A 19200-nucleotide genomic window follows, 5' to 3' on the forward strand; every position below is an offset into this window, starting at 1 on the left:
CCCAATATGTTGACTTGCTAAAACATGCTAAACCATTAGTATGGTCACTTTAGAGCTGAAACTTGAAGCTAACCACATTGATGACTGCTTGTAACGCTGCTCTGTTTAAGAGGATGTGACCTAAAGAAACAGAAAGAGTGAAATGATTATTTTAGCAGGATGTCAGTGCTCCGATTCACCAAACAGACCTGTTGAAAAAAAAAGTTGTAAGTTAGTGTTTATAGAAAATTCTTTTGACTCAATGCCAGTATAACCATTGTGAAACTAGTCATTCATAGCCATGATGGTCTGTTATGCAAGCACAAGAAAAGCCCCATAGACAACTTTGAAATGAACTTAACTCACACAAAATAGGCCATTTTGAATTAAAATATTTGCCTACTGCAACCATATGAGGTAAGATGTTACTGCTATTAAACAGCCTAAAGAAATTACGGTGAAAAACATATCTTAAGGTTCAAGGTGCATATATGTAAGAAAATCTTAAAATTAAGGTACAAATAGATCCAATATGAATCTGTTCTGGCAGTACAAGACCAGGTGTCTTATAACAATATTACTATGACTGGCATTGTCGATACTTTTTCAAATCCACAGGATTTACCACAGCACTCAATATCAAGTGTAACGCACAACATTGAAAGACAGCAAATACACATTGTTAGGGAACAAAAACCTCTACATCAGTTCAACTCAAAACAAAAAGGAATAAAACACAAAGAAGTCAGTTTAGAACAACTGTACAACATAAACAAAGACTTGGAACCACTTAACCTCAAGTTTTACAAGGACTTAAGGAATTTACTGAGTTTCAACAGTTTCAGAAACCACATTTATCCCCAAGCTTGTGGTACTTAAAGCATGTTGAGAATCTAGTGTCCTTTAATGTGCAGCTAATTTCTAAAACTTAGTGGATTTTTCAAGTAATGGCTAATTTAAGGGAAATACCACTAAATTTACAAGTTCAGTTTACACATGCAGGCAATCACAGGGGCCAATTAGTACTTGTGAACATGAACAACTCTTTCTCAAGTCTCAAAACCAGAGAACCAAGAACTTGATCTGTGATGTCATCCAGATGCACAGCCAGAAGTTAATTTTCTCACCCTAAATAAAAGATTTTGTGGAAACCCTCCAAATTATCTTTGTAATATAGTTTGCGCTAACCCAAAAAGACATCCTGGTAAATCCGTTTAGGCTATTGTTACATTTACATTAAATCATTACTTCACCTTTTGCATGTCCTATACTGTATATAGCTGCACATTAGTATGACATCACGGTTAAACTGGCAGGACAATATTTCTTTTGTTGACCATGAAGCAAATAATTTCAATGCCAAAATTCAGTGGCATTCCCCTTCATCTATATGAGGTAGTATTTCCTGCCATATAATCACTAGTGTCAGCAATTCTAAAACATTAACTAGAATAAATCCTTAAAAAAATGTGAATTAGGCACAAGGTGTTTAAGAGTTGTGTATAAAGTATAAAGCATGTACTTCAACGTGAGTACCCAGGACCTTATAAAATACATAAAAAGTATAAATTAATAAAACGTGGCTCAAATAATAAAAGAGACCTCATTGTAAACGCAACAGACACATGGACATCACACAAAACCACACATCTTTGGGCTAAGGTTTAACCGGCTTCACATACCTGCATGTTCACGGTATATTGGCCATGTTTTTATTGTTTTCTTGTTTTCCCTTAAACTTTTTTGTCAAATGTCTTATAAACAGAAATGTGGTCCAGTCATTTTTCTTTTTGGCTCGAAATTAGAAACAAAAACACTTGTAAAATGATTTATGTCTGGACACATCAGCATATCCTTACATATAAAAATGTTTTAACTTGATACAACATGAGTAAAGAATAACTCAAAAAAAAAAAGTTAACAGGATAAATATTGAGTGAAAGTTCTGGTCTACTTATGTACATGATCACGACACATAATGGTTGCCCCCTCACCTTCCTATTAATGATGAAAGCCAAATTCACTTCTGAGCTTGAGTTATTAGCAAACACAGATAAACAATGTTCGTTTTTGACAAATTTTAATCCTGGAACAGGCAAAACTATTGTGTGATAAGTTAAAAAAAAAAAAAAAAAAAAAAAAAAAAAAATCAATCATGTAATTAATGATGGAAAAATTAAATGAGCATATCTTGCTGTATTTAGTCTGATGATGTCTAATGGAATCAAACTGAAAGCCAAACAGACATTTATTATTTAGAGAATTCAAGGTTTTCACTAATGTGGTTGCAGTTCCCAAACAAGGGCACATGCTCTGAGAAATTTAAAATAAAGTGATGCATTAGAGATTGTTCAAGTGCCTGTAGTTACCACTTCCCATACATCTTTTAAAAAAGGTGACTTTTTGTGTCTTGTACAGCCCAAACTTTACAGAGGATGTATTATTAATAATAATGAGGGGAATTCGACATTAAACATTATGGGGGTTTACTTTTCTGTTTCAGCCAAACATCTATAGTACGAGCTCAGTGCGAAGGCAAGTTGTTCAAAGTGCTATTCCAGATACACTATGCAGTTCAGTGATCAGACACCAAATTACCAATTGATAGTTGCACAGACTTGGACCAATTATACCAGTTTCAGAAAGGAGTAAGCAAAATGTATATCTTAGTAAAAATTTACAGAAATGTGTGTATTCTCTGTGGAGAATTGTAAGCAGTTCTCTTGGATCTACCAAATAAGACAAGTATTAAATTCCCAACAATATACGTTGAAGTTGTCATCATAAAAACTCTCTCTCTCAAAAAAAAGTACATTTGCACTCCCTCAAAGCACACTCGCCACAGACTAGAAATCTAAATCCGTGACTACTCCATAATAGGACAAACAACTAAAATATACATCAAAAAGGTATGAAAGATCTTTCCAAAAATGCATTCCAGGTATCAGTTAAAAGACCTACTAACATTTAGAAAAATTGGCCATCTCAAATGAACGAACCTAAAAATGAGAGAGGTGATCTGAACAATCTGATCGAGAGGCAGAACTGAAACCAAAAAGCACCACTGAATCTACACAATACAGTCGCAGCATTTACCATTCCCAAAACCGCTGGGAATTCAGGAAAACCATATCCTGTTGCGTCCTATGACAATATGAGTTAAATCATTATATACAACCAGGCCTCCTCTGTGCTTGTATACATGTTCTCCACTAGGCAGTGCCATTTACCCACAAACAGCTTGGAGACTTAACTCTACCTGAAAGCTGTCTTGGGTTGGAAAAAAATGAAGCTCCAATAGTGATGAAATACTGCCATCTACAGCGAAGAAGAAACACTGCTATATGAATATACTGGCCACAATCTTCCACAACCATTCCCTGTATCTGAAACAAACAGCGAACCACGAATATTAAAAAAATACCAGTGATCAGAATAACATAGTTCAACTGTCCTTTTTTGTTTGTTGTAATGACTCTTATATGAGGGGGGGAGCAACCATTATCCCATGATAAGCACTACTTAGTGTCCATGTAAAATGCACAAAAACATTCTTCACAAACTACATCAAAGTAGGATTAACTGTTCAGTGTCTCTCCAGTGCCATTTTACAACAAAGGACAATGGTAGACAAAGTCAAACACAGGCATGCTCGCAGCTAACGTCTTTGTGTTCATTGTTCCGAGTTGACAGGAGATGAACGATGCTTCTGTGCAGACACGATGACTGTGATTGACCCCAGAGGGTTGAAGAAATATTCCTGCGGTAGGTTGGAGCTGTACATGAGAGGCTCCCACATCAGGAGACAGCGACTTCTTGTAACAGGACTCCCTCGCTTTATTGTGCTCCTCATCCATCAATCAGCGACACATCAATGTGGGACAAATCAATCATGTGCCTGTGTGGTAATTGTAATAATAAAGTTTCAACCTCTATCTCAGGGGGTTGAGATACTAATGAACACTTATGCTGTACTTTGTACAAAATGTACAAAAGCAAAATTCCAAGACCATCACATTGGGGAAATGTAAAAGGGCTACTACTGTATGTAATTATTTAACTGGCATGTCTATTAAGATGAAAGGAAGAAGATGTATTGATTACCTATGGAAGCTCATTTGAAAACTCGCTGCATGCTGGGGACTGGAAAAGGTGGCGACTGCTTTCCTCTGCTGAGGCATCATTTTGAACATCTGCAATACACAGAAATAGAAAAGGACAAATTGGATATAACTAGATGCTCCTCTCACCCACAAGAGGGAGTGAGGGTGGTGAAGAGAAACTGATTCTTTCATTCACTTTCTCTACCTACCCAATCACTACAACAGAGGGCGCTATGGGATCACACTGAGAAAATATCATTACTGCCACTCTAGCTGGTACAAATAAACATCTATTTCATCTAGTTCTCATCAAGAGGTACATATCTTAAATATAAAAATGACATCTAAGAGCAAATGGCAGTGCTTACAGCTTTAACTTCTGAGTGACTGTGAAGAATTTTACTCTTAATACAAAATGGGTGCCTTACAAACAAATCTAGTCTAAATTACGATAAATCTGCACTCCTACGAATCAAGCAGAAATACAGCTGGTACCTACCTCTATGGGGCCGATGGATCTCAGAAGGTTCTTCAGCTGAACATCGGTTGTGGATGAGGAGAGGCCCTCTATGGACACCGTACAGTGTTCGCTCTCTGCACCTCTTTGGCTTTGTCTGGTGGACATCGGACGTCCTCGACCCATCTGACCACCCCCTCTACCTCGGCCCCGGCCCGACACAACCACCTACACCAACACCAGGTGTGAGAAAAAATTTCCCACGAGGGAAAAAATACAGGGAATGAGTAAGAGGGAAACGGCGAAAATACAAACTGAACCTTTCCCTGCTTACACAGGCATGTTGATGTTTTAATTCTGCATTTAACTGTGTAGAGAGAAGGTTATAGTGTTTCTCAGCACAAAGGAAATTTCCAAAACGCCATGCGTTTCCCCCTTGCACCTCTCACACATACCAGGCTTTCACATGATTGACTTATCATATTTCTACATAGAACATCAACGTCAGAACATGATGCATGTGGCATGGCATATCTTCATATGAGCCCGTGAGTGAGAGGTATGTTTCTTCAGCAGCAGAGGAAGAGGAGGAGGAGGAGGGAGAGACCCCAAAAAGAGAGGAGAGGAGGTAGTGGGAGTGTGGGAGTGTGTGTGTGTGTGTGTGTGTGTGTGTGTGTGTTGGAGGCGGGGGAACATAAAGGGAGAGGAGCCATGCAAGCGTTATGGTGGCTGCCTTACCCTGTCAGCATCAGTGAGTATAGTAACTGTGACAGCAGCCTGGTGGTGACAGGCGTGCAGAGAGGCCAGGGGACCTTGTGTAGCCCCCCGTGTTACACTGCTTTCAGCTTGTCAATACTACTGCACCTGGCATACTGTCCTGTCTTATTACCTCTACTGCTCGATTGGTATGTCTACTGAATGCCAGGGTAGTGCCAGCGGCACACGACAACTTTACAGGAGACATTTCAGCTTCTTTTATTTCAGAACTGCCATTAGCCCACATTCTGTACTTGTAATATATATATTTTAGGTGAAATGGTTGCTGGTGTCTGCAGCCAAGAAGGTAAGCTCTCATTCATTACATACCCTGTTTTGCTGGGGGTTGCCCATGCCCCCTCGGCTAGCCTGCGGTGTTCCGCCTGGTCCCTGTGGCTGCTGTCCTGCCATGGTAACCTTCCTTTGGACGCCCTGGTTGAGTGGGGTTGCCGACCAGGTGCCTTGTTGCTGCACTGGGACACCCATCGCCTCAGGCCCCTTTCCAGCCTGGATGGGAATGATAGAGGGCAACACTAATTTAGCACCTCTAAAAAATTCCAGCCTTTATCTCCATTTGCAGGCGTCACAAACTGCTGCTCACATTAAGCATTTAGGCAAAGTGTCAAGTTTGTGGACAACAGGGAGAAATGCAAGGCCATATCTACAATGAAAACTGAAAATGTGCCAGCACTGGGGCTGGATCCCTATCAGAGAGGCTGTGGAGAATAGATCAACCCAACAAGGTGATGGTCTCATTATCAAATAAAGTCACAGCTCAACTCTGTTGACATGCGGGGAGGAATTGAAGGTCGTCTCTTCCCCGACTCTGCGGAGAGATGTGACAGATCAATACAGGGGAAGAAAAGAGACGATATCTCTGACCTGTCCCCAGTTGAGAGTAAATGGATTAATCCCTCCTATAGAAATCACAGCTCCTGATTGCGCCCATCAAATGCTAAGCTGCATTACACTGGAACGACGGCAGCTCGATGTGTACCCCATCCCCCTTATACCCCCCTCCTCCCAAGCTTTTGTGTCTTGCGCTGCTTTGTATTATCCCTGATGAAAATATAATTTGCCTCTTATCTGTGTGCCTAAGCCATACAAATCCAAATCCTCAAAAGTGGCAACTTTCTTACACAGGTATTATGTTGCCCCCCTTCAACCAAGAAAGATTAATTACAAGGGTCTTGGATTGGCATTCTTTTGTTGCCTCGCACCTGAGAGATGGGTTGATGGCAAAAAGCAACTGAGGGATGACAGAGAGAAAGAGAGAGAGACAGAAAAAAAAGGAGGGAGCAGATAACATTGTCAAGCTCCCGTTGATGACAGCAGAACAATGTGGAAGAGGGAGCATCTAGAGAATCTTCTTTTCACCACGGCTATAGGCCTTTGCTGTTTCTTTCTGCTTCCATCTCTCTTTCTCCACCTCACATCCCACTCCCCTTTTTTTTCCTCCAAGATGCGGCACATCAGATAGCTCTGCGCAGGTTTCCATTAACGCACTGACACCCAGTTATCTTCATCTGCAGCCAGCCAGCGATTTTGGCTCTGCAGCTTGATCCTCTGGGATGGAGTCAGAAAGCGGCTTATTTCAAATACTATCACATCTCACCAACATGCCTCATCAATGACAAGTACGAATGTTTAACATGCATGCCTTTGTGTTTTTTTCAATAAAGATTAATGTGTAATTAAGGCCACAGCAGTAACTTATCAAGTGAGTATAGAATAGCTGGCAGTGGTAATTCTGGACTTTGTTGGTGTTACTGTCATTCTTGATTTACCCTCTCCAAGGCCTTTATCTATAAAAGAATACTCTTCTGCCCTTAAAAGAGGATATCAACCTTTAAGAGCAGTGATGAGGTGTCCCCAACTCTACAGATAAATGTCATACTCTTCTCTTTAATGCCTACGGCCTTTCTTTGTTCTAAAGGTAAAACGTACGTTAAGGCATTGTGGCTTAAATACCAGTTGCCTAAGCTTAAGAGAGGAAACTCTTAACAGATCAATTTTGCCAAAATGACACAGACATCACCTTGTCATTCCCATAGGTTAGATTTCTTTTAGGTTACAAAATAGACAGTGTGAGGGCACTCAGTGGCATTTAAAACTATTTCATTTCAAAACTATATCGTTTCCCTTGTGGGTAAAAATCAGTTGTAGAGGATCAAATAAATGTCGGACAAAAACACAAAAGAAGGTGTCAGATAGAAATGAAACCATATGCTCACCGCTCCTGAAAGTTTGACGACTCTGACTTTTTGTGGCACCTGCTGGCCTTCACTGCCACAATTCTTTGCCCGCTGCATTACAGTTCTTTTAGCCCCAGGTTTCGGTCCTTGAGTCTGGCCAGGGCCCACTGAGGAAGTTACAGGTATGTTCTTTTGGGGGACCTGAGTAGACTGGATCTGAGCGCCAGGTCTGTTTACGTTCTGCAGAGCACTGTTCCTTCGTGGTAGTGGCTGCTGCTGCTGTTGCTGCTGCTGCTGATTTTGTTGGGGCGGCTTCCACTGCTGGTCAGGACCAGGCCCGGGAGTCTGTTGCTGCTGGTTATTACCCTTTACCATCTGCAGGCGTGTCTTGACATTGGGACGTGGTGTAGGGGTCTGAGCAGCCCCGTTGGGAGAAATGGGGATGCCTTGATTAGGATTTTTTAATGACTGATTTAACGATTGTTGTGTTCTCTGAGAAAACTGTCTCTGCTGTTGTGGCTGTATTTGTTGCTGCTGCTGCTGCTGTTGCTGTTTTTGTTCTTGCTGCTGTGGTGGTTGTGGGTGTTGTTGTTGTTGTTGTTGTACAACGGGGTGTGGTGTTTGTTGATTTTGTTGTACGGATGGATTCTGTGAAGGAGCTGGGCCTTGGTTTGGAGTATTTGTCTGGGAGTTGATCCTGTCTAGCAGCTCCTTCTTCCTGACGCCAGCTTGCATCTGCCGTCTCATCTCCTTCCTCTTCAGGATCTCCTCTCTCAGACGCTTCTGCTCCTCGATCTTCAGACGGTACTGACGCATATCCTCGTCCTCATCAGGGTCCTGTGGCACAAAACACAAGCTGACAATATCACTGCCTGTCTCTACTGACTGGAGGGGGGGGGCCGTGTGTGAGCGTGAGTCCTATTTGAACCATATTACTTGGCGTGACACTCAGATGTAATCAAAGTCAAAACCCAAGAGAAGAATGCAATAGTATTGATCTGGTCTTTCCAATTGAATGAGGCTGCTGTCATTAACAAATCTTATTATTGGGTTTTTAATAAATGGGCGTCCCTCTCAGCACACTAACAAGCCCGACTGAGTGTACAATTTCTGGGTCATTGAATATAGCAGGGGAAAAATATTCAAGATTTACAGTACCATTTCAGAGGAATTACACACATTTATCTGAAATAATTTGTGCATTATGTCAGCAAACTGAATATTTTTCAAGTCCTTTGTTGTTGTTTTTTTTCTCCAAGTGTTAAAAAGCTGACCTGTGGTGCCTCGCTGGACGGTGTGCTTGGGATTTCCTTGCGAACCACTGTCCTGCCTGCTCCCCCAGGCTGTGAAGCAGTCTTGGCAGCAACTTGGCCTCTTCCTCTGCCACCGTCAAACACCGGCTGAGTGTTCTGCACGGGACGCACCCCCTGTGTTGCCTTGGCAACAGGCCTGACGTTGGCGGCAGGGGAGGCGGCGGGGCGGGCACTGTTCATGGTTGTGTTGCCAGGTGCTACGGGAAGCTCCCGTAGATTGCTGTTGCGCTGAGGAAGGATCTGCATTTGCTTGGAAACAGGTGTGTTCTGAAGGAAGGGTAAAATATAAACATTTCAGATTGTGTTTACACTCAATCTTACCTTTAATATATTTTTCGTTCTATTCATTTTGCATAAAAGCTTTGTTTTGTTTACTGAGGAATGATGCTGATAGAATAAGGTATAGCATTTAGATTCAGACAGTGAAAATAAGTGCCCTGTTCCAGCCGCCTTCAATCAGTTTGAGAAGAAAATAGATGAGCTAATATGTTAATGTCTTACCATCCTTTGCCTGTTGGACATGTTGCGCTGTTGGGGGTTCTGAGGGCGGGGAGTCATCTGCCTGGGGCTACCATGCGCCTGCTGTTGATGGAAGGGATTCTGCCCATGGTGCATCATGGGGCGAGGCTCATTGAGATTTAGCTGTTGCTGCTGATGATGGGATAACTCCTGCCTATGATGTTGCTGCTGCTGGTGCATAGGCTGATGGGATGGCATGGGGTCATGATGCGGAAGCTGGGAGACGGGAGGGCCATGCATTAAGCCCTGGAATCAGAGAAAGAACACAAACTACAACATGAGAAAACCAGGTGAATCGGAACTTATTGTCACATATAACACTAGATATCTATGTGCTTCCTATTTCATTTTTAACTTAAACAGCTTTTGTTCTTATAAATGCTTTTCTTAACATTTAGAAAATGCTCTGCATGTAATTAAGCTCCAATTGGTGTCCTCATGTATACACGTAGTAGTACTACAATAGTGATTTGATCACTAGAGGGAGCTCTTGTCCATGTCTCATAACAAAATGTAGAGGTGCCAAACAGACATGAGTCTTTTTCCTTAACGCCTCACTAGCAGTTAATATGATAACTAGTCTAGTCTATTCATGTGTACAGTACTCTAGTGTAGTCATTGCTCTTGCCACAACATTTTAACAATATAGAGCAAAGCAAATGAAATTCATGAATCCATCACAGAGAAAGCATGTGAATTGTTTGCCAGGCAGCTTTACAAGAATTGTAACAGGCAGGATTGAAGATGCTAAAAAAAAAAAAGATCAAATTAACATATTTACCAAGCAAATTCAAGAACAATACGGGAAGGAATATAGAAACAGCTGACACTATTTATGTACAACAAACAGACACAAATACACAGATACCTATTGGTTATAAAAAATCACTTACTCTTAGTCGTACCTGCATCCCAAACTGGACTTGTGGAGGATGGAAAAGGTTCCCCTGCTGGCCAAACGGCTGACGAGGGCCCATGAAGGGCCGGGGCTGGTTGGGGGGGCCACCTTGTTGATTCATGCCGACCATTCCCTGGTGACCTTGGTGGTGAGGGAGGTTGGGTCTTGGAGGTTCTCTTGGAAATAGTCCTAGTGGGCCCTGGCCCGGCTGGTTGAAGGCTGGTCCTGGTGGGCCGAAGCCCATTTGGCCCTGGCCGGGCAGCTGCTGCTGGTGGAGGTTGTTGCCGCTGTTCATCAGAGGGCTGGGGCCCTGGTGATCAAACATGTGCTGCCCTGGAAACCGTGTTGACTCTGTGTGCTCTGTGCCCACAAGAGAAGACCAAACAACAACAACACAACAGAGATGTCAATTTTTCGCCTTGTGAGCCAATTTCAATACATCAGTAACTCCCTCTCCAGATGTATAGTGTTATGGCAAGGGAAATGAAAACAGACAACTCTATCAAGGTGAAAGGGTAAACAACTGAGTGGGATGTATTTCTATTTAAGTCAGCGTTAATACCGGGAATTACAAATCAGAAATGTATATGTTTAATGCAGTTTTCCACAGCTCATTCAGATGTATATATACACACATGCATATAACATGAGTGTTGCTAATAGAGCAGCACCAGAAAGCTAGCAGCATACCCTGTAGGTATACTGCCAGAGGTGATGTCGAATAGGGTTAAATATGCTAAGAGAGCTTTGTAACCCTCGTCAAGGCTGGGTGTGGAACTCACCTCCCATAAAGAGGGGCTCTCTGTCCTGGGGGCCTTGAGGTGGCTGGTTCCTAAAGGGCTCCATGTGATGAGGGGGCCGCTGGGGCTGACCAAAATTACCTGGCATGTGTTGATGGAAGTCTCCCGGTCCCTGGGAAAACACAAAACTCATGAATTATAGGCCATACTGGGAGCTCAATAATCACAAACAAATTAAACTAATGAAAAATGGGAATTTGTTGTGGAGCACTGCATCGGGCAGGGAGGGCTTGTAATTGAAGGGCTAGGGTCATTAAATAGACACAGAATCTTGACTTGTAAACATCAACATGCATGCCAATATTAAAGAAACCCTTCAGCATGAATTTGTGAGCAAACCTGCATTAATGCTACTTGGGGCTTTGTTGATAAACCTTCTAAAAGTCCGTCTCTAACAAGGAAAGGGTATTTCAGGAGGGGATAAGTGCCCTCATCTTTGTTTCAACCACTTCGTATGTTAGACAGCTTTCTACTCATTGCATGCATGCTACTCCTCATCTATCTTCCAAGGAAAACTAGATAACAACCCTTTAATCCCTCCTTGGAATTCGAATCCCCCTCATAACTGTCTCCTATATTCTTTTAAACATCCATCTCTGTTGAAAAATTAACCTGCTATTCAACACGTGGCACTTCCACAAATGGGCTCCTTGCCTCCTCCAAGCCTATTGTAAATTACTTAAGATGCTATCAAGGCTTAATCCATCTTTATTCCACTGCTGTGTGGCGGTATTTAGAGAGGAGAGGTGTTAGAACGCTAGAAGGCCAGAGTCCCAAAAACGTGCTTAACAGAAAGTTAATCAAAGGGGCTTACAAAGACAGGGTATCACAATGGGGGCACTATCATACTGTTCTAAAAGGTCAGACAGGCAGGTTTTTCACAATGAGGACTCCGGTGTCCATATAATACCTCTCAAATAACACTGCTCATCCTCTCACTTCTAATCCCTGATAAACAGGCAATGGGTTGTTCAATATGTAACTGATGCTGAGCCAGTGAAGGGATAACCAAGGTAAATATAATGAAGAGTGGTCAAACGTCAAAGTATTTAATGAAGAATGGAGATTTGAGTTTAAAGAAATGTTGTTGACAAGAGATAACAGTTAATGAGCTGTGATTGATTCAAATGTTCGTCATGGAGGCATTTTGTGTTAATGCACCAAGATATGGACTACTAGTATAGCTCACACTGACAACATTTTCAAATCGTGTGGTCAATGGTGAAGCTTGAATGATAAATCGATCATCAGAAAATTTAACAGCAACAATGTCGGTAATGTCCTAAAAAATCACTGATTTCAGCTTGTCAAATGTGAATATTTACTGGTTTTCATAGTCTTTTGTAATAGATAACTGAATATTTTGGGGTTTTGAACAGTTGGTCAGACAAAACAATGGGCTCTGTAAAATTGTGATTGTCATTTTTCACTATTTGATTATTATTTTATCAACCAATCGCTTGATCGAGAAAAATAATTAGCAGAACACTCGATAAATGAAAATAATCATTAGTTGTAGCCGCCGTTGGTATATTTTGTGGTTAAACGGAATATCATTATCTAAACTGATGAAATATTCTAATAACTGTAATTGCCGCTGAGATTAATATTTCAAAACCAGTCTCCACCAGCAAAAATTTAATGCAATAGTACTAGAGGCTATGACCCCCCATTCGCCTGGTCTTTTAACAATTAAATTTGATGGGATGATAATGTATGATAATCACGAGTAATCAGGTGCCCAGTGGTAAATGGAATGTTGCCGGCTGGTATGTCACCTGCATTTCAAATTGTGTCCTTGGCAACGGCAGCCTAAATGCAATTGACAGCTGGGGAATCCAACACTATGCTGATCATCAACCCAGTTGTCTGCATACCCTTCCAACCCCACCTCCACTGTCTGATAGGAGGCAAAATAGCTCCCCGCTGCCATGCTATCAATATCTAGCACAATCACAGACAGCCGGGGAAGAGGAATTGCTAAATAATAAAGAAGTAAATAAAAATATTGGGGGGGTTTTTGTTCGTTTTTTTTTTTTTTGGACAAAGATGGACTCTCATGTGAAAGCCTGGCTCGTTTGGCAGCAGGGTTGTGAATCCACATGAATGCAATTGGATGCAGCTATTTTCCGATGCCTAATTTGCATAAATCCATATAAAATGCACTTTCCAGGAAGATGTCAGTCAGTACCAGTGCCACCTGATGCCTGGGCATCATTAACTAAAGGATGGAGTAAGTTAAGGCACTTTGGCTGACTTGCTAGCGAGCCATTTCCCTCCATACAGTAATTACTTTAAAGGCGTTTCTGTCATCTCTTGGATGGGCTCTTTGTGAGTGAAATAAAGGACCTTTTCTTATAGGAAATCACTGACTTAAGATCCCTTTTCTCTGACGTGAAATTCAGCTTTCGAAATATATGGTGCAAAAAGGCATGAGCCTCACCCCCAACCCCATGAAACTACTACCACGTTTCATTAACTCAAATATCATTCCAAAAAAAAAAAAAAAGGTCTCTTTGCCTTTGGGACACAAACTTGTGGAAAGTGATTTTTAACTGGCAGTATATCCTGGTTTCACAATTCCATTATGTGCGAAGCTGGCTAGTCTGAGCCCCAGCCCATCCATGAAGAGTTGCTAACTAAGTCCCGTCACTGCAGCCCCGACCTCCAAAAGTCTACTGCCTAAAGCCCCTATCACGCATTTCCAGTTGTGCAGCCAGGCTCGTATCAGTGTTTACAGATTTGCTTTAACAGTATTTGGCCAGGGCAGGCAGTCTAATTGCCATAATGATATTGCTCTCACAAAAAAAGGACGCCAACCGTGTGGAGAGGGAGAGAAAGTGAGGTGAAAGGGAAGGAGAGGAGCAGCTGCTACTCACAGGGAACCTCTGAGGACCCACAGCAGGTCTGGGCTGGCTCTGAGCAGGAGGCATCAAGGGCACTGCAATGAGAGAGAGAGAGAGAGAGAGAGAGAGAGAGAGAGAGAGAGAGAGAGAGAGAGAGAGAGAGAGAGAGAGAGAGAGAGAGCAAAAGAAAGGGGTGTGTGTGGAGGGGGGAGGGGGAGAAAATTAAAATGAGGGGCAGTCGGCAGAGAGAGGATGGTGATAGTAGAAAGGGAGGGGACCATAAGACACCTCCATGCTAAAGGCTGTTACACAGGCATACATGTTACATGTTATCTCTGAGTTGTTCCTCACATCTTTACATAGCTTGGCGCAGACCAGGGAGCTTAAGGAAATATTAAATACATGAGGATAAATTGCCAAATTCAACAAATAAAAATGAATAAGACATTCGCTGTTTGACAACCTTTGGCACAAAGCAATTTAATAAAATGGATTTTAATATTGCTGGCATCAACATAAGGGTTACTGTAATTGTCAATTTGTGCAAATGGAAAACATTAAATTGGAATCTATCACTTAAAATAAATATGTAAATAAATAAAAAATACAGACATATATATATATATATATATATATATATATATATATATATATAAACACGTGCACACACACATAATCATAACCAGAGGCGATCCCTGATCTTCCAGAACACGTCTTCCTCTCAGGAGCAAAACCCTAACCCCCACATGTGCACTTGCTCACAGTGACACACACACACACTCACACACACACACACACACAATAACATGCTTTGCAAACAAAATTTCAATCTTGGCCTGGACAGACAGGCTAGATAAACCCATCTCAGGGAATGAAATGGTGATGCCGCCAGAAAAAAAAAAAAAGGAGAATAAACCCATTACTGGCTGAGAGAGCTATTCACTTGTCATTCAACCAAACAAGAAAATGGCATTCTAATCCCGACACCTTTCAGGACAGTGTAAGGATGACTACTAGCCAAAACGACATCATGAACCACATCCTATTGCTGGTGAACTAGGGCTGCACGATTCTGGATGAATAAAAATTACAATTTTCACACAGATTAAAGGGAAACTTCTGTATTTTTTTCAACCTGGACCCCATTTTCCCCATCATTTTGGGTCTAAGTGACTAATGGGAACAAAAATGTTTGAAACTGGTCGAGTATTGAGCGACAAATGCTGAAATGTGATCCTTGGGGGCAATTGCGTCTGTCAAGGTATATCCTCTAAAAGTGCTTGTTTTTGCCACGGACAGGCTCAGATTGTTATTATAAGTGTCTGACAATAAAAGTAAACACAGGAACTAGCCGCATGTAGAAGCATTATGGCTAACTGCATAGGGAACTGTATCCGGTACACCTTACTGGCTGACCGAACCACGCAGATATTCATCCGCATGATTTGTTTACATATATGAGGCTGACTTTCATCACGGTTAAACTGTAAAGAAACTAAAAAAAGTGCAATGACGGATTACCCCGTGGACTGTTAAGAGGATGATTGTGACTTTGACTGGCCAACTGTATTTATTTGAGCCCGAGTACAGAGAGGAGATAAAACAAATGAAAGAGGAAAAATGAAGAATGGAGGCAGAAAGCAACAGGACCGTCAGGAAAGACAACGTAAAGTAACCGTCACCTCAGACGAACTGCTGGTGTTCCTGCAGTCACTGTTCTCAAGAGAAAAACTTTTTTCTGCAGACCTGTTGCTGCTAGACTTGGAAAATCTAGAAAATGTCCACGGATGAGTAATTACCGTAAATACTACAAATGGATTTACAGCGTTTATCAACATTGTCGTCCTGGAGACTGTTTCACCTCCACAGAATTAACTGGATGAAAAGTGCGAGGCTGGCTGGACCAAACGTACAGCTCCACACGGTAAGAAAAATGTGATTTCAACACATTACTGTGAGGACCTACAGTATGCAAGTCACTCACATATTCATCTACATACGCTGGGTTATTTTTTGTTTTTTTTTTATATGTATGAAGCTGACTTTCACCTTGTTTGGACTATAAGGAAACCAAAAAATACCCATAAAGCTACTACATGCGGCTAGTTCCTGTGTTTACTTTCACTGTCAGACACTTATAATAACAATCTGAGCCTTTCAGTGGCAAAAACAAGCACTGTTAGCGGACATACTTTGACGGACACAATTTCCCCCCAAGGATTACATTGCAGTCCCTTTCACGGCTGCTGGCTGAAGCGCTCGATACTCAATACTCGACCAGTATCAAAAAACAATACAATTTCAAAAACAGCGGTGTTTTTAGCATTTCAGGCTGCCTTTAGGGCGTGACCTTTCCGTCATGCTTTAAGCAGCAGGCCAATCACAACAGAGTGGGCTTTTCGGAAGGAGGGGACAGGAGCCAAGACAGCTCATTTCGGGCTGAGTTAGACAGTGAGAGCGGCTGTGTGCATGGCTTGCACAGCATGAACAAGGAGCTTTTTGACCATAAAAACATGCTAATGTTTGTTAATAGATCACAATTATGAAAATCTTAAACTGGGAAAGGGGCATAATACGACTTCTTTAATACTATTAATATGCAGCACTATGGTGAACCCAGAAAGACACTGGAAATGAGGGGCAATGCTTTTGAAGCCATACAAGTCAAATCTCTCAAAGTCTAATAAAAAGCACTTGACTGATATTGGATTAACCTACCTTGTACAGAGGATGATGCAGGGCCTCTGAAATGGGGGTTAATGTGGATGTTTTTGGGCTGCGGAGGCTGCTGCTGGTGATGCTGAGGGAAGTTGGGTGGCGGGGAGCTCATCATCCGTGGTGGTGGCTCCATCTGGGGCCGCATCGGCGGTGAGCGGTGAGCCATGTGCGGGGGAATGAGGGGCTGGAGGGGCTGCTGGGCCAGTGGGCGCCCATGCTCTTGGAAGGGAGGAGGTCCTCTTGGCCGCGAAGGGTGGTGCTGCTGGGACTGCAGTTGCTGCTGATGAGGCTGATGAGGAAGAGGCATTCGGGAGGATGGCTGCTAATTGGAGAGAGATGGGGAAACGGAGAGGAGGGAAAACCAAAACAACCTGTCAAAACATTTCTTTATGGGGAGATTCTGACATGACAAACCAAGAAGTCCATGCACAAGATTGAAGACGGTATCTTTAACTAATTTGGTGCTCCCATGCAGATTAAATGTACATGTTTCCTAAGAAATCATGTAAGTCACATAATAAAGAAGGTAGCATTAGTAGGATCATAATATATCCTTCAGCTATTTAAAGCTACTTCATACTGGCTTAATTCATTATTTACCTTTCACAAAGCTTTTGTTGAGGAATTTACAAGTCAACACCAGTCATGCTGTCTTGGAAAAGAAACTAGGAACGTGCCAACTGATCAGCAACTGAACAATAATTATGGGATAATGTTTCAAACGAGTCCTTGATAATTGGCCAATCTATCTGTTTAAACTGCCACACAAACAAACAAGCCAGTGGTTGAACATACAGTATGTTTTTTAAAAAAAAAGTGTGAGCTCATTAACAACAGTCTGCAGAATGTTTGCGGTGTTGGCATTTTGTCCATCTGCCATTAAATTTTCATTTCCAATGTTGATGTTTTGTTTTAAATTTAACAGCCTCTTGACATATTATTAGAACAATTAAAAAGTTGGAGAGCTGGAATGAAATTCCATACAGCAATAAGAACAATCTCTGTAACACAACAGTTAATGGTATTTTATTTTTCTTTAATACTTATGCTTTCTGTGCACTTGCGTGATTTCACTCAGTGATGTGATCAGTAATATTTTTTTTTTATAAAGTTTTGCTTTCTTTAACATCATCATTAACAGGATGTGATAATGCCAACGACTAGTGCCGGCCCGGTTTAACCTTCCACTGTGTTGCCATCACCAGTTCTTTTTATTTAGGTCACATGTTAAATCAAAGGATTAAATGCTTGGAGTGATATCTAATAATAAAAGTCCACAAGAAACTAAATCCTCGGCAAAGAACAAATTGAATTTTGTATAACAGTGTCTAAATGGACCACTGCCAAATGATTTGCTATAATCCATATATCAACACTGATAAGAGGAAGCACTTTTTTTTTTTCAAGCAGACAACCAAAGCTTTTAGAGGCCTTAGAGCGAACAAAATTCACGTCAGGTACATCTAAACTCAGCCTTATTGTAACTGTGACAAATACAAGAAGGTACAGAGTCTTCCCACTCCAAATAATCTTATCTGTTGAGGTCCTTATGTTCCCTTTAGCTACTCTTATAGTGGAGTATCACGTGATGCATTACTCTGTGTAGCCAAATAGATTATCCCTTCAAAGGTGTTCAGGTGCATGACTGTACAATGCTTTACCTGCATGCCCATGTTTCCCATTAGGGGGAGCCTCTGGTCATTCATTCTTCCTCTGTTTCCTCCTTTAAAATCTGGCATTCCATAACCAGGGAAGAATCCTCTTCCTCTTCCTCCACGTCCCCCTCCTCCTCCTCTCCCTCGGCCTCCGTATCGGTTTTGTCTCTTCTGCCTTTCCTGCTCCTCAAACTCCATCAGGTCTTGCTTGGCCTTCTCTGACAGTTCTGGCGGCAGGTGAAACAGGAAAACAGAGTACATGAACCATTTGGAAAATCTTGAGACGTGAAATCAGAAAATATTTGGGGATTCCCTCTGGATATCACTGAATGACGGGTAAATTTGCCCAGCAGGAATAATGCATACCTAGTGTTTCGGGGATGTTCCTTCTTTTATTGCCTGCGTCAGCCAATCGCACAACAGCACCATCCTTTCTCTCCGATTTAAACCGTATGCGGCCAGACTCTTCGTCTTCCTCATCCTCTTCATCCGATTCCTCCTTTGTTTCTTCTTCAGGCACAGCTTCATTTTCAACCTGAGGAAAAGTTTTGATGTTGTAAACTAAATTTTGCCGTTCTAACACATTGACTTCCCCCAATCCCATTTGCATAGCAGGACAAAATTTCCTAAAAACGGTGCTCATTTTCAGTAAAGTTATTTTTCTCGAAGTAAAAGTTGAACTGTTGTCAGCATTTCACACTAAAAATCAATCTTCTAACTACTTGATATGGGTTTTCACAAACTGTCAAATTAGTTTGTGAACATTAAATTAAAAATATAAACAAAACTGCCATGAAACTAATAAGATTTGCATGTTCAAAAACTAAACAACGATGAAGAGTGCAAAATTAATCAGTTGGAAGCTCCTGTGTTAGGTTCACTTATTTCAGCAGATTCTGAAATAAATGCACTCAATGTAAAGAAAACAAAAACTGCGAGGTGTTGCGTGGAGGGTCTCGAC

At 41.6% G+C, this 19200-nt stretch overlaps 1 protein-coding gene across 4 annotated transcripts in view; it reads right to left on the reverse strand.

The window, feature by feature from the left end:
• Window positions 1-1637: 1637 nt before the first annotated feature.
• The window catches only part of rbm33a (RNA binding motif protein 33a), a 29967-nt gene continuing 12404 nt past the window's right edge, over window positions 1638-19200 (reverse strand). Inside the window, exons 7-19 of one of the 4 annotated variants that reach the window (XM_067578639.1) lie at window positions 18606-18774; window positions 18246-18466; window positions 16585-16903; window positions 13900-13961; window positions 11003-11132; window positions 10216-10580; window positions 9305-9568; window positions 8765-9070; window positions 7530-8327; window positions 5626-5802; window positions 4582-4767; window positions 4084-4172; window positions 1638-3877 (exon numbers count right to left, since the gene is read on the reverse strand). In XM_067578639.1, coding sequence (XP_067434740.1) covers window positions 3829-3877; window positions 4084-4172; window positions 4582-4767; window positions 5626-5802; window positions 7530-8327; window positions 8765-9070; window positions 9305-9568; window positions 10216-10580; window positions 11003-11132; window positions 13900-13961; window positions 16585-16903; window positions 18246-18466; window positions 18606-18774 — 3135 coding nt within the window. In that variant the 3' untranslated portion in view covers window positions 1638-3828. Of the gene's footprint in view, window positions 3878-4083; window positions 4173-4581; window positions 4768-5625; window positions 5803-7529; window positions 8328-8764; window positions 9071-9304; window positions 9569-10215; window positions 10581-11002; window positions 11133-13899; window positions 13962-16584; window positions 16907-18245; window positions 18467-18605; window positions 18775-19200 lie in introns of all 4 variants that reach the window. The other 3 variants (XM_067578640.1, XM_067578638.1, XM_067578641.1) reach the window with 3 other exon arrangements.

The sequence above is a fragment of the Thunnus thynnus genome, chromosome 21 (assembly GCF_963924715.1).
Source record: "Thunnus thynnus chromosome 21, fThuThy2.1, whole genome shotgun sequence".
Lineage (NCBI taxonomy): Eukaryota > Metazoa > Chordata > Actinopteri > Scombriformes > Scombridae > Thunnus > Thunnus thynnus.